Genomic DNA, 13,926 nt, shown 5'->3' with positions numbered 1-13,926 from the left:
CCAGGACCCTGAGATCATGACCTGAGCCAAAGGCAGAGGCTTAACCCATTGAGCCACCCAGGTGCCCCATGCCAGCGTATTCTTAACAAAAAGGTGTATAGGAATATACTTTTTGATCTTGCCTTTTTTTTTTTTTTAACTTAAATTATATCCTGTTGAGGGCGCCTGGGTGGCTCAGTGGGTTAAGCTGCTGCCTTCGGCTCAGGTCATGATCTCAGGGTCCTGGGATCGAGTCCCGCATCGGGTTCTCTGCTCAGCAGCGAGCCTGCTTCCCTCTCTCTCTCTGCCTGCCTTGCTGTCTACTTGTGATCTCTCTCTGTCAAATAAATAAATAAAAATCTTTAAAAAAAAAAATTATATCCTGTTGATCCTATCAGTCTGTAAATGTCTTCATTGTACCTTTTTATAACCGTGTAGGTTCTATCCTGTGAATGTACCATAATTTATTCAGCCAGTACCTTATTTTTTTTTTATTTTGTTTTTTAAGATTTTATTTATTTCTTTGACAGAGAGTAACAGAGTATAAGCAGGGGGAGTGGCAGAGGGAGAGGGAGAAACAGACTCCCCACTGAGCAGGGAGCCCGATGAGGGGCTTGATCCCAGGATCGTGAGATCATGACCTGAGCCGAAGGCAGACACTTAACCGAATGAGCCACCCAGGTGCCCTCAGCCAATACCTTACCGATGGACATCCATTGTTCGCAAGTTTTGGAGATTACAAATTATGTCAAAATAAATAACCCTGTTGTGACAAGTTATTTTGTATTTTATGCCAGGGTATCTTTTGGGAAGAATTCCTAGAAATGGAATTTCTGGGTCAGAAGGTAAATTTAGAGATTACCAAATTCTCTCGTTAGGAGTTATGCCACTTTGCATTCCCATCACCAGTGTACAAGAGTACTCTTTCCTGTATCCTTACCATCGGAGTACATTTTCAGTTTTAAATTTATGTTGATCCAATAGGTGAATAGCATTATCTCTGCCTAGTTTTAACTTGCAGTTCCCTGTGATTAACGTTGAGCAGCAGAACTATTTTTAATAGCCAAAAAAAGTAAATAATAGAAATTCTTAACATAAGGGAGTTTTAAAATAAGGTCCTAGCAAGTAAATGTTGTATGAAATACAGATACTCTGTTGGTATTAGAAAAGGAGGGATCCTTTACTGAAACAATAGTATATGGTGGAGATTATATGCTGTCCCCCATGAAGAAAACCCGCACTTAGAGGGTTTAAGAGGTTATGGGAGGCACTGAATAAGGTACCTTAATTCCCCTTCCCGTTCCACTCTCTCATTTCTAGGTTTCACTCCGTTACGCCTGTACAATTTAATATTCCATCAAGAGTGGGCTGAGCTTCTGAAATCTGTAACAGTGAAACATTGTGGACCCAGTCCCAACTGCCTCTTTTCCTAGCTAATTGACTGTTGCCCTAGTAACCAGATAGGCCATCCAACATTAGAGCCTGATTCAGTATAATGCAACCTGGGAGGCTGTCCTGCAGAGAGAGCAAAATATTCAAAAGCAAGGAGGTTTGTAAGGGTTTGGGTTTTTTAAAATATATTTTAATTTCTTTCATTCTATTTTTTTATGATTTAACTTTTAAATACACACTTTCTTAAAGATATAGTTAGAATTTCTATGGCAGAAGCTAAGAAAGTCTTTTCTGAAAGCTATAATCATATGTAAGATATGAGGCAACTCTTTTTTAATAGCAGTTTCAGTTTTTTGATGTGTTTGAAGATAGCTGAAAGTCCTATAATTCAATAATGACTTTAATACAGCAACCAAGGGGATCTTAACACCACATTTTGCCTCTGGAGTAAGACAAACTGGGTTTCCATTGCTGTTCTCCAGCTTCATAACCTTAGACCACCAAGTTAACCTTCCTTGATTTTGGTGTTTTTAGAATAACGAGGGTAGTAATCTTAGGAGTTGTGTAAATACTAAGTTGGATGGCATAATGTGTGTATATTCTTAACACAGTACCCAGTACGTCAGAGGAAAGCAGGCAGCCCTAAGCCTCATTTCAAACTCTGTTTAAGCTCTCTCAAACTGGCACAAGTCCTCCTCTCTTACTGGAGTGTTCAGAAGCACGACTTGGGGGTATACCTTTTGCAGAATTATTTTGACAGTTCCTTCTTTTCTAATGGCATTGAATGGCATTGCTCTTACGTTTGATGGAAATTATGGGTGGAACACATGCTTTCTATCAGAAAACACTCTTCCAAAATTAAAAAGATAAACTTTTCTCTTTGAGATTCAAGTGGAGGTCAGATTTATTTTGCTGTAAGTGGCCACAGACATGTCTTTTAAAACGTCACTTACCTAACTCACTAAAATCTTTAATTTTGGAATCCCTTAGTGTAGTCTAAAAGTCAACTAAAAACACATCTCTTCAGTTACCTTCAATACATCTTTATATTTATTTAAATCCTATGTTGAAGGTATTTTTCTTTGTCCTGCTCCAAAGAAATAAGCATTATTGCTGTGATTTCTTCTATGGTTTGATTGTTTTTATAGAAAAATAAATAAATAATAGAGGTAACAATGCATTTGATTACTTTTCTATCACCATACTTTTCTAAATGTTATTGCTAGTATAGACTGAGTATTTCGGGTTATCTAGTTCTAAGAATGTGATTTAGCACGTAGTTTAAAGAGAAAGTAGGCACAGATCTCTAGGCTAACCTTTGAATGCTAATTTACTTTATCTTAGGGATCCTGCCTTTCAGATGATTACAGTTACCAAGGAAACAGGCCTTGGTCTGAAGATCCTAGGAGGAATTAACCGGAATGAAGGTCCCTTGGTATATATTCAGGAAATCATTCCTGGAGGAGACTGTTATAAGGTAAAAATGAAAGTAAAATAACACTTCACAAAAAAAACCCAGACCACCAGCGGTGACGTTTGTTTTCCTACTACATCAGTGAATTTTTAGTATTAACTGAATGCCACTGTGACCAATTCTCAGTGAAAGATCCTACAAGAACTGGAAAATAGGCCTTTACCTTCAAAGAGCTTTAACCTAATGAATGAATAGGAAATAAATAGGAAATTAATAGATTTCAGACTCTTTTAACTAAAGGATATATATATATGTATATATATATTTTTTAAAGGGAATTTATTTACTTATTTATTTATTTTATTTTATTTTATTTCATTTGAGAAAGAGCAGGGAGAGGCACAGAGGGAGAGGGACAAGCTGGTGCTGCACTGAGCACAGAACCCAGCCCTGGGCTCCATTTCAGGACCCTGAGATCACGAGCTAGGCTGAAACCAAGAGTCATGTTCAACTGACTGAGCCACTGATGTGCCCCAAGGTTACATATTTTTAATTATGGGCTGTTTAACTCTTACCAAAGTCTGGTTGAGAGAAATTGTTTTTGAAGACATGTTCTCTCTCTCCACTGGTCTGAGAGTTTGGATTAAGTCAGATCATTTAAACTTGAGCTATATTCATTTAGCCTTTCCTAAGTGCAAAACAAACAAGCAAACTCAGCATATAAAAATCTACTCATTTCTGAATTTGCAATAATTCTTGTTGAGTTTGTTAATTATATCACTTATTAGTTGCCCACATGATAAATTAGATTTAGAATTAAGACCAGAACATACTTTTTTTTCGGCGGGGCGGGGGGATTAAAAAGCCTTACTCTCCTCTTTGCTGTAAAAATATGTAAATCGTGATTTCTTTTTTGCTCTGGTTGCTAGGAAGCTCAGCTCCAAATTTGAAGCACAATATCAGCAACTTAGTTAAGAAACTAATAGGGGCGCCTGGGTGGCTCAGTGGGTTCAAGCCTCTGCCTTCGGTTCAGGTCATGATCCAAGGGTCTTGGGATCAAGCCCCTCATCGGACTCCCTGCTCAGCAAGGAACCTGCTTCCCCCTCTGTCTCTCTGCCTGCCTCTCTGCCTACTTGTGATCTCTGTCAAATAAATAAATAAAATCTTAAAAAAAAAAAAGAAAGAAAGAAAGAAACTAGTTAACTATGTTTGCATTTTCATTTCTCTTGAATTTCATTTGCCATTTCTGTTTTACTAAATATGATTCTATATGTCTATTGTTGAAAATTGCCTCCAGTCCTTTCTGGAGAGAAATAGGATATAAAGAATTTAATAAAATACTGTATTAATGTCGAGGTATATAGCATGAGAAAGGATCCTTTTAAGTTTGTTCATATTGTTGTTTTTCTCTTATTTGTTTTGCTTTGATATATAGTCTTGCACTTACCCCACCCTCATCCCAGACACTTGTTTAGCAAGTATTTTATCTAGTCAGCTGCACTTTTTTTTCCTTGTTAGGAAAAAAATTAACTTCACCGTTGGTTTGCAAAATAATAGAAATGATTTCAATTGTTTCAAGTTTGTTGAGATAATAGGATACACTTACCATGTTGTATTATACAATAAATTTAGGATATTATAATATAAACTTTAGCTATTGAGTTTAAATTATTAACCAAATAAAAGGATACTTAAATACTAAATTTGAACAAAATCAAACAAAAAATGACAAAAAACTAGTCTCGTAAGAATTGAGATATTTAGGACTACTTTAGTTGAGGGATGTGTGTGTGTGTGTGTGTGTGTGTGTGTGTATGTGTGTGTGTATGTTCACTATAGCCAAGATAGTTCCTAAACCACACTTCATATAATGCAAAAACAGATCATGGTATTTAACAAGTGATAAAAATTTGCTGTTATGATAAGCGTCAGTGTGTGCTTTTTATTCCCACGAAAAATATTTGTAGTTAAAATAATAAATTGATAGCAGGGTGCTGAGTGACTCTTGATCTGTTATCAGTGGTAACAGACTGAAAATTACACTTAAATACTTTCTCTTGGTTTTTCTTAGAATTTCACTGTTTATAAGGTCTCAAAAAGCAATCACTTACAAACTATATTCTGTGTTTACCACTAGAGAGCAGCACAGAGTTATTAATGTTCCTTGACAGTATCTGGTCAAGTTCAAAGGAAGAAAACAGCTAAAACAGAGAAAGGTGGAGACAGTAACATAATAGGCTTGCGATGCTTACACTTATTTTTTTTCCTGTCTCATTCATATTTTATTTTTCTATTTTTTTAACTTATTTTTTAAAAATTTTTAAACTTTTTATTAACATATAATGTATCATTAGCCCCAGGGGTACAGGTCTGTGAATCGCCAGGTTTACACACTTCACAGCACTCACCATAGCACATACCCTCCTCAATGTCCATAACCCCACCACCCTCTCCCTCCCCCCGGCAAACCTCAGATTGTTTTGTGAGATTAAGAGTCTCTTATGGTTTGTCTCCCTCCCGATCCCATTTTGTTTCATTTATTCCTTTCCTATCCCCCAAGCTCCCCACGTTGTCTCTCAACTTCCTTATATTAAGGAGATCATATGATAATTGTCTTTCTCTGATGGACTTATTTTCACTCAGCATAATACCCTCTAGTTCCATCCACGTCATCGCAAATGGCAAGATTTCATTTCTTTTGATGGCTGCATAGTATTCCATTGTATATATATACCACATCTTCTTTATCCATTCATCTGTTGATGGACATCTAGGTTCTTTCCATAGTTTGGCTATTGCAAACATTGCTACTGTAAACATTCGGGTGCATGTGCCCCTTTGGATCACTACATTTGTATCTTTTTTTTTTTTTTAAGATTTTATTTATTTATTTGACAGACAGAGATCACAAGTAAGCAGAGAGGCAGGCAGAGAGAGAGGAGGAAGCAGGCTCTCTGCTGAGCAGAGAACCTGATGTGGGGCTCGATCCCAGGACCCTGGGATCATGACCTGAGCTGAAAGCAGAGACTTTAACCCACTGAGCCACCCGGGTACCCCACTACATTTGTATCTTTAGGGTAAATACCCAGTAGTGCGATTGCTGGGTTGTAGGGTAGCTCTATTTTCAACTTTTTGAGGAACCTCCATGCTGTTTTCCAAAATGGTTGCACCAGCTTACATTCCCACCAACAGTATGGGAGGGTTCCCCTTTCTCCGCATCCTCTCCAACATCTGTCATTTCCTGACTTGTTAATTTTAGCCATTCTGACTGGTGTGAGGTGGTATCTCACTGTGGTTTTGATTTGTATTTCCCTGATGCTGAGTGATGTGGAGCACTTTTTCATGTGTCATCTGGCCATCTGGATGTCTTCTTTGCAGAAATGTCTGTTCATGTCTTCTTCCCATTTCTTGATTGGATTATTTGTTATTTGCGTGTTGAGTTTGATAAGTTCTTTATAGATTTTGGATACTAGCCCTTTATCGATATGTTGTCTGCAAATACCTTCTCCCATTCTGTCAGTTGTCTTGGTTTTGTAAACTGTTTCCTTTGCTGTGCAAAAGCTGTTGATCTTGATGAAGTCTCAGTAGTTCATTTTTGCCCTTGCTTCCTTTGCCTTTGGCGATGTTCCTAGGAAGAAGTTGCTGCGGCTGAGATCAAAGAGGTTGCTGCCTGTGTTCTCCTCAAGGATTTTGATGGATTCCTTTTTCACATTGAGGTTCTTCATCCATTTTGAGTCTGTTTTCGTGTGTGGTGTAAGGAAATGGTCCAGTTTCATTTTTCTGCATGTGGCTGTCCAATTTTCCCAACATGTTGAAGAGACTATCTTTTTTCCATTGGACATTCTTTCCTGCTTTGTTGAAGAATAGTTGACCATAGAGTTGAGGGTCTGTTTCTGGGCTCTCTATTCTGTTCCACTGATCTATGTGTCTGTTTTTGTGCTTTACCATACTGTCTTGATGACGACAGCTTTGTAATAGAGCTTGAAGTCTGGAATTGGGATGCCACCAACTTTGGCTTTCTTTTTCAACATTCCTCTGGCTATTTGAGGTCTTTTCTGATTCCATATAAATTTTAGGATTATTTGTTCCATTTCTTTGGAAAAATTTGATGGTATTTTGATAGGAATTGCATTAAACATGTAGATTGCTTTAGGTAGTATAGACATTTTGACAATATTTGTTCTTCCAATCCATGATCATGGAACATTTTTCCATTTCTTTGTGTCTTCCTCAGTTTCTTTCATGAGAGCTTTATAGTTTTCTGAGTACAGATTCTTTGCCTCTTTGGTTCGGTTTATTCCTAGGTATGTTATGGTTTTAGGTGCAACTACAAATGGGATTGACTCCTTAATTTCTTCTGTCTTGTTGTTGGTGTATAGAAATGCAACTGACTTCTGTGCATTGATTTTATATCCTGACACTTCACTGAATTCCTGTACAAGTTCTAGGAGACTTACACTTATTTTTGTGTACTTCCTCAAGATGGAGAGTTACGTGCACATTATTCTGCAAATGCAAACTGATGCAATCTTATTTTTAAATGTTCTTATTAATAATAGTAGCATTTACTGTTACTATAATAGTAAATAATAGTATTTACTATTATATATACTTTTAAATACTGTTAGGCATGTTAATAATAATCTAATCTGCACAATATTTCTGCAGTAGTAGATGTATTCATACAATAGGAAACACAGGCTCTTGAGATTATCCTTATTAAGTTGTAAAACTGAGCAACTTATATATTTTTATATTTTATACTTTATACTATACTTTTTATTTTATACTTTTTTATATTTTTATATTATATACTTTTATATTTATATTTTTAAATGCATGTGACTGCTTTTGCTTGCTTTAATTTTATTTTAATATGATACTGTTTCAGAGCTAACAATATATGCAGTCCCCAAGCTTATAGATGGATTATATAACATTTATATTCCCAAACTTCACATGTTAAGGGGGCTGTTGGAACTCAGAAGGATAAACATATGTGAATGTTTCCCAATGGCAGAAATAAAAGAAAACAAAAAACAATACTGGTTCAGTGACCAAAACACCGTGTTTCTTTGAAAAACATATTCAGAGTTAAAACTTGGGGCATCTTGACATGTTTTTTCCAGTTGAAATCAAAGGAAAGATTCTTCCAGCGCTTAGTGTTAGAGGAAGCCTATAGGATGAGAACAAATATGCTAGGTACTGAGTTAAGGAACTATGAAAACTTTCACCCCACCAGCCAGTCTCTTACTAGTCTGAAGTCCTCAGTGTTCGATCTCAAACCTTTCTCGGGCTGAGACACTCCTTTAAGCTTTATTCCCACATATCCAATTGCTTGGTCAGCATTTGCATTTGGATCTCCTTAAGACATCTCAAACTCACTGTACCTGAGGCAAGACTCATAAGTCACACCACATCCTCATCTGCCTATCTTTTTCCAAACAGAGCTTTTTCCTCTGTTCCCAGTCTTGGTGTGTGATACCTTCCAGGTGCATAAAGTCAGAAAACCTGAAAGCAGCCTAACTATTTCCTCTCCCTTAATACCCATACCCAGTTGATTAGCATGTGCTGTTGCCTTTTTCTACTCTCTAAATATCTCTTAAACCCATCAGTCTTCTGGACCTCCACCATCATCACATAGTTTATCAGACCCCACAATAGCTTTGCCTGCCCTCATGCACCACACCTATCCCCCTCCCCACCAGTAGCCTACCATACTAATACTCAGTTGTCTGCAGGACTCTGTATAATGTGACTTCTGCCCCGTATTTCTCTGACTCTCCATCTTTATGCTTCCAGAATGGTATTCTTTCAGTTCCCGAAAGCTCTGTTTCATTTGCAATTCCCTCTGACTGAGAACACACCCATGGCACCACTACCATGACTTCCAAATAGCTATTCAAAGACTAATTCCTAAGGAATGTGTTCTCTGTGCCCTTCAGTTTGTTTTATCTTTTTTTTTTTTTAAGATATCATTTATTTATTTGAGAGAAAGAGGACAAGCAGGCAGGGAGAGGCAGGAAAGGGAGAAGCAGACCTGCACTGAGCAGGGAGCCAGACACAGGGTTCAATCCCAGGACTCTGAAATCATGACCTGAGCCGAAGACAGACGCTTAAACGACTGGGCCACCCAGGCACTCCTGTGCCCCCAGTTTATTCCAGATCTTTTTTCCTATATGTGCTCCTAGATCCTGTTCCTTTCCTTTGTATCACCTGTCTCAGTTTGTAAACATGCACCCATATCTGTGGTGGTTTTATCCAGTTTGTCTGAACGACAAGACAGTGTGTCTCCTAAGTACAAAAGTTTTATTCATAATAATATCCTTCATCTCCAGTATGATGCCAGGCACATACTAATTGCTCAGTTAATATTTATGAATGAATGATCCCTTAGGCATTCGGTCATGTTTCTGAGAGTTACTAATCTCCTTGTTTGCTATTCCACTGCCACCATCTGGCTCCATACCAAGTACCTCTCTTCCCTGGCCCTTTGTATCAGATTCTGAACACGAAATGTCTTTGAAGTTTTCAAATGTTTTTGTTTGTTTCTTTGTTTCCTGCTACTAGTTTAAGGAAAGCAGGCAGTAATCAAAAGCTTTTCCTCAAACCTGATACTACATTTTATATTTCATTTAACTGATTCTAAGACATTTAATAAAACACAAACAAGCTCTATGAGATGAGTCTTAACAATCAGTTTCACTTTCTTCTTTTAGCATTTTCTTCTTTTAGTGCTACATAAAATAATGGCATATTTTACAAGTGTCACTTTAAATTTTATAAATTCAGGACTTTTGGGGGGAGGTTAAACTCTATAAAGACAATGATCATGCAGCTGTAAGATACTAATGGTTAGTTATTGTTCACAAAGGGTTGAAGTAAGGCATATTTATCTTTCTGAAGAAGTCTGGTTTCAGAATATGCTGAGCATATCCCTGGAAGCCTCTGGATGACACAGTGTAAAGAAACCAGTCCCATTGCTAAAGAAGGAGTAACAGCCAAGAGCATTCACTTTACAAGTCACTCTCTTTTCTCCTTTGCCATTATTACTTCTGTCAGAGCCACCTTAATTTCCTCAGACTATTTCCTACCCCTGATCGGCTGAGTGTGGATTTACTCTGTACCTGGCACTATGCTGGGGGAAAAACTCGTGAAAAGAACATGGTTCTGGCCAAATGAAATAATCAGTGCTGTTAGTTTGGAAGTGGGTGGATTAAGGTGCTCTATGGGAGAAAAAAAGATATGTAAACAGATAGGGACAGTACAAAGTTAATGTAATAACAGAGGTAAGTTAAAATGCTTTTTAAACAGAGAGAGAGGAACAATTAAGTATTTCCAGGCAGTGGGGCAAACTTAACGCAGAGAAAATGTTTGCATTTGGCTGTGAAGTTTAAGTGAGATTTTATCAGAGAAGTGGCAGGGTTGGTGGTAGCATTCTAGGCAGGAATTAGGATGTGTAAAAGCATTAAGGCTCCAAAGACCATGGCTGGTTTGAAGAACATTTTCTGAGACTTGAATGAAGAATTTATGTGCTGAGGAGGGAAGTGAGGCTTTTTTCAGAGAGGCTGAAAAAAGTTGGTTGCAGCTAGCTGCTTGCGCTGGGTTTGCAAAGTTAAGGAGTTTCAACTTTTCTTACCCATGGACAGCCATTAAAGGTTTTTGTTGTTTTTTAAGAGGAGGAGGTAGGTCGGGCAGGAGGAGAGAGAGAATCTTAAGCAGGCTCCACACTCAGCAGGGAGCCTGATCTCACAATCCTGAGATCATGACTTGAGCCAAAATCAAGAGCTGGACACTTAACTGACTGATCTACTCAGGCATCCCTAAAGGTTCTTAATTTGAGGAGTAACAGGACTAAATTTGCTATAAATGTGAGAATTACAGCAGGCACGGAGTTTTGATTCAACTCACTTTTATTTAACACCTACAATGTGCAAGGATTTTATGTATGTTATTTAATTACTAATAGCAACCTTGCGTGACAGGTATTTATCTCCACTTTACAGCTAGGAAAATGAAGTCTCAGAGAGATTAGGCAACTTGCCTAAGTGCAGATTAATAACTGGCAGGCTATAGAAGTTGACAGTTTCTGAAAGTGTGGGAAAGGAACCAGAAGTCTTGCAGGAGCAGTCCTTAGTATTTAGGACTAAGGAGTTAGTTAAATAAGAGTCAGTCTGTGTCCATGGTACAGTAACATAGTAACATGTTATTTAGAAAACTATATAAGGGTCATTATAAATGAACAGCGCAGGTAGTTTTCAAGAGAAATTTGTACGTGGTCATGAGTACTTTAACGCTTTTGTAGATGTTGATGGGAAAGAAAGCAGACCCTGACATGTGGAAGGAGGGCATGTGAAAGTTGTACAGTTGCTCAGTAGCTGCTGTATCCAAACCCAGACAGTGTGGAAGAAGCCTCAGCATGTCCCCAAAGTTAGTATCTTCACATATACATTCATCCAACTGGGGCAGGGCTCACTGGTTTGAATGCCAGACTCTAGCAGAAATAGCTTTGCTTGAGTTTGCAGGTTCTGACTTTTAAACAGGTTCAGAAATTCACACGATCAGCTAAGATCTTGTTCTAGGAGGCAAAAAAAAAAAAATACTTTTTAGGAAGTAAACCACTGTAAATACTTTTTAGGAAGAAAAAATATATATAAACACCGGAAGCCACCATCAGAAAGCATAATTCTTCCTTTCTTCTCTGACCCTCGTCCTGCTGGAAAATGCTCCTTCCATACATCAGTGTGCTGTAATATAAGATATGTTATATTGTGTTCATGAGAGCTTTTCCTGCTGTGTTGCTAATACCTCTGAAAGGAGGATATAGGAGATAGTAGGTCTACCGAAATCCTATTGCCTACCTCTGTTTTCTGCAGCCTTTTTCTCTGCAACCCTAATAGCAGCTGTGGTCTGTGTGAGAGGCATGGACACAGGAGCTATCTCCAACAGTTTTGAATGTAGTTCTGTGGATGAGACTGTGACTCCCCCAGCCCCTTTCCTCTTCCTCTATTTGTTTATGAACATCTAGCTAGCAAGTTGTAGAGCTCAAGTTTGTATTCGGGTCTGTCTGGCTGCCAAACCTTGTGTTCTTTCCACATCTGTCCACTGCCTTCTGAAGTCTCCTACCAGTTGAAAGAATTGTCACCTGACAATATTTACTGTTATTACTGTCTGCCACCCCGATTCTAAAAATTCCTTTCTCTCCTTGTCAATGGCCTTTGTATGCTTTGCTCCAGTGAAACAGGGCTTTCTTCATTTTCTCCACTTTTTCTCCTAAGTTGTTGCCAGGCTTTGTGATACAAGTCAATAGTAGTATAGCCATTAAATTTCAGCTGTAATCTACTTTATTAAGCTGATTCTAGTAAGGAACTCATTTGTAGATTCCAAATAGGCTAGAGCTGGAGTTAATAATGGCATTTATTTAATTTGACTCATTTATTAATATACTTATTTTAAAATTAGATTAAAAATTTCTCCATTTGACCCTTATTTCCAAGACCAGTTTTGGAATATAGAACCAAACATAATCCAGCCTAATTAATTTCGGGCAGATATTATGAGCTCTTTTTATTTTGGGAGATGGAGAATTTCTTTTTTATTTTATTTATTTATTTATTTATTTTTAAAGATTTTATTTATTTATTTGACAGACAGATCACAAGTAGGGAGAGAGGCAGGCAGAGAGAGAGAAAGGAGGAAGCAGGCTCCCTGCCAAGCAGAGAGCCCGACGCGGGACTCGATCCCAGGACCCTGGGATCATGACCTGAGCGAAAGGCAGAGGCTTTAACCCACTGAGCCACCCAGGCGCCCCGATTTTATTTATTTTTTTAAGTAGACTCCATGCCCTATATAGGACTTGAATGCACAACCCTGAGATCAAGAGTTGTGTGCTCTACCAACTGAGCCAACCAGGTGCCCCTCTTTTCTTTTTTATAATGTGATACTTGACACATGTAAATGAAGCATAACAACAGAATGAACACCTATGAATCTGCTTAGAGTTCACCACTTGATTTAAAAAGTAGAAAATCTTAAGTGCTACTGAGGCATTCCTGATCACATTCCCCACATTCTCCACCCTTCCTCCTGGAAATAGCACTCTGGGATTTTGTTCATTCTCCCCTATTATTAGCTTTATCCTTTTGCCTGTGGCAAAAGAAACAGGTTGTTTCTCATGTTTACTGCCATTTCATCTTAACCTTGAGTTAACCGCCCTGAAGGTAAAATTTCACATATTAAATTGCAAGCTAAGGTATGTGAGTGTCTAAGTATGTCTTGGTAGACTTGATTTAAATGTATATGTAACTGAACTCTGTACTAAGGTTTGGGCCCAAGCAGTACAGAACTGTGTTTACAAAATTTTACAAAATCAGCACTTTGATTTCACTGAACATGTAGGATCCTTATGGTGGATGCGCTCTCCATACTGCTTAGTCTTTTCCAGCATTACTATTGTGTTTTACTCCTCATACATTAATCAGTGGAAGGGAAAAAAATACAGCATATTATATAGCAAAATATAATGAATATAGCAATTGTGTTGTGTTCTTTCACTTTGCTAGTTATATTTATAAAATATAAATTTCTAAATTTTATGTATTTTAAAATCATTTTCTTTTTCAGTTTAATTTTTAAAATAATGTTTATAATTTAAAAGGGTCATAGAGTCATTATGCATTTAGATGATAGTGTCTTATACATAGCATTTGAAATAACGTTTCCATGAAGTTTTTTTGATTAATATTTTTTATTTATTTATTTATCTTCCTGTGTACTCAGTATTCAGTGTTAAGAGATAGCAGTAAGTATGTTTTTATTTGTATTTAAGATTTGTTTATTTACTGGAGAGAGAGAAAGAGAGAATGGGGAGGGGCAGAGGGAGTCCTAAGAGAGGGACAAGCATACTCCCCACTGAGCAGGGAGCCTGACGGGGGCTCATTCCCAGAACCCTGGGATTATGACCTGAGACAAAGGCAGACACTTAACCAACTGAGCCACCCAGGCACCATAGTACCAGCCTTTTATAATGGGTCTTTTCCTGGTGTACCTGGCTATGTCTTCATGTGTGTCTTCAGGATTCCTTAGTGTGCAAATTCAGCTCACCTATACAGGAACTGTTCCATTTCATTCCGTATGTAAGC

The 13,926-nt window shown here is 37.8% G+C and overlaps 1 protein-coding gene across 5 annotated transcripts in view; it reads left to right on the top strand.

Moving 5' to 3' along the window:
- STXBP4 (syntaxin binding protein 4) overlaps window positions 1–13,926 on the top strand; it is a 160,040-nt gene that overhangs the window by 15,417 nt on the left and 130,697 nt on the right. For 3 of the 5 annotated variants that reach the window (XM_045984422.1, XM_045984425.1, XM_045984421.1), the window contains one exon: window positions 2,716–2,848. The exons of 1 other annotated variant lie outside the window; for it this stretch is intronic. In XM_045984422.1, the coding sequence (XP_045840378.1) occupies window positions 2,716–2,848 (133 nt within the window). The remainder of the gene's footprint in view (window positions 1–2,715; window positions 2,849–13,926) is intronic. One more of the 5 variants, XM_045984423.1, reaches the window with a different exon arrangement.

Source organism: Meles meles, chromosome 18, assembly GCF_922984935.1.
Source record: "Meles meles chromosome 18, mMelMel3.1 paternal haplotype, whole genome shotgun sequence".
NCBI classification, from domain to species: domain Eukaryota; kingdom Metazoa; phylum Chordata; class Mammalia; order Carnivora; family Mustelidae; genus Meles; species Meles meles.
Note: the sequence above shows the minus strand (reverse complement) of the source record. Positions and strands in the feature narration are given on the sequence as shown.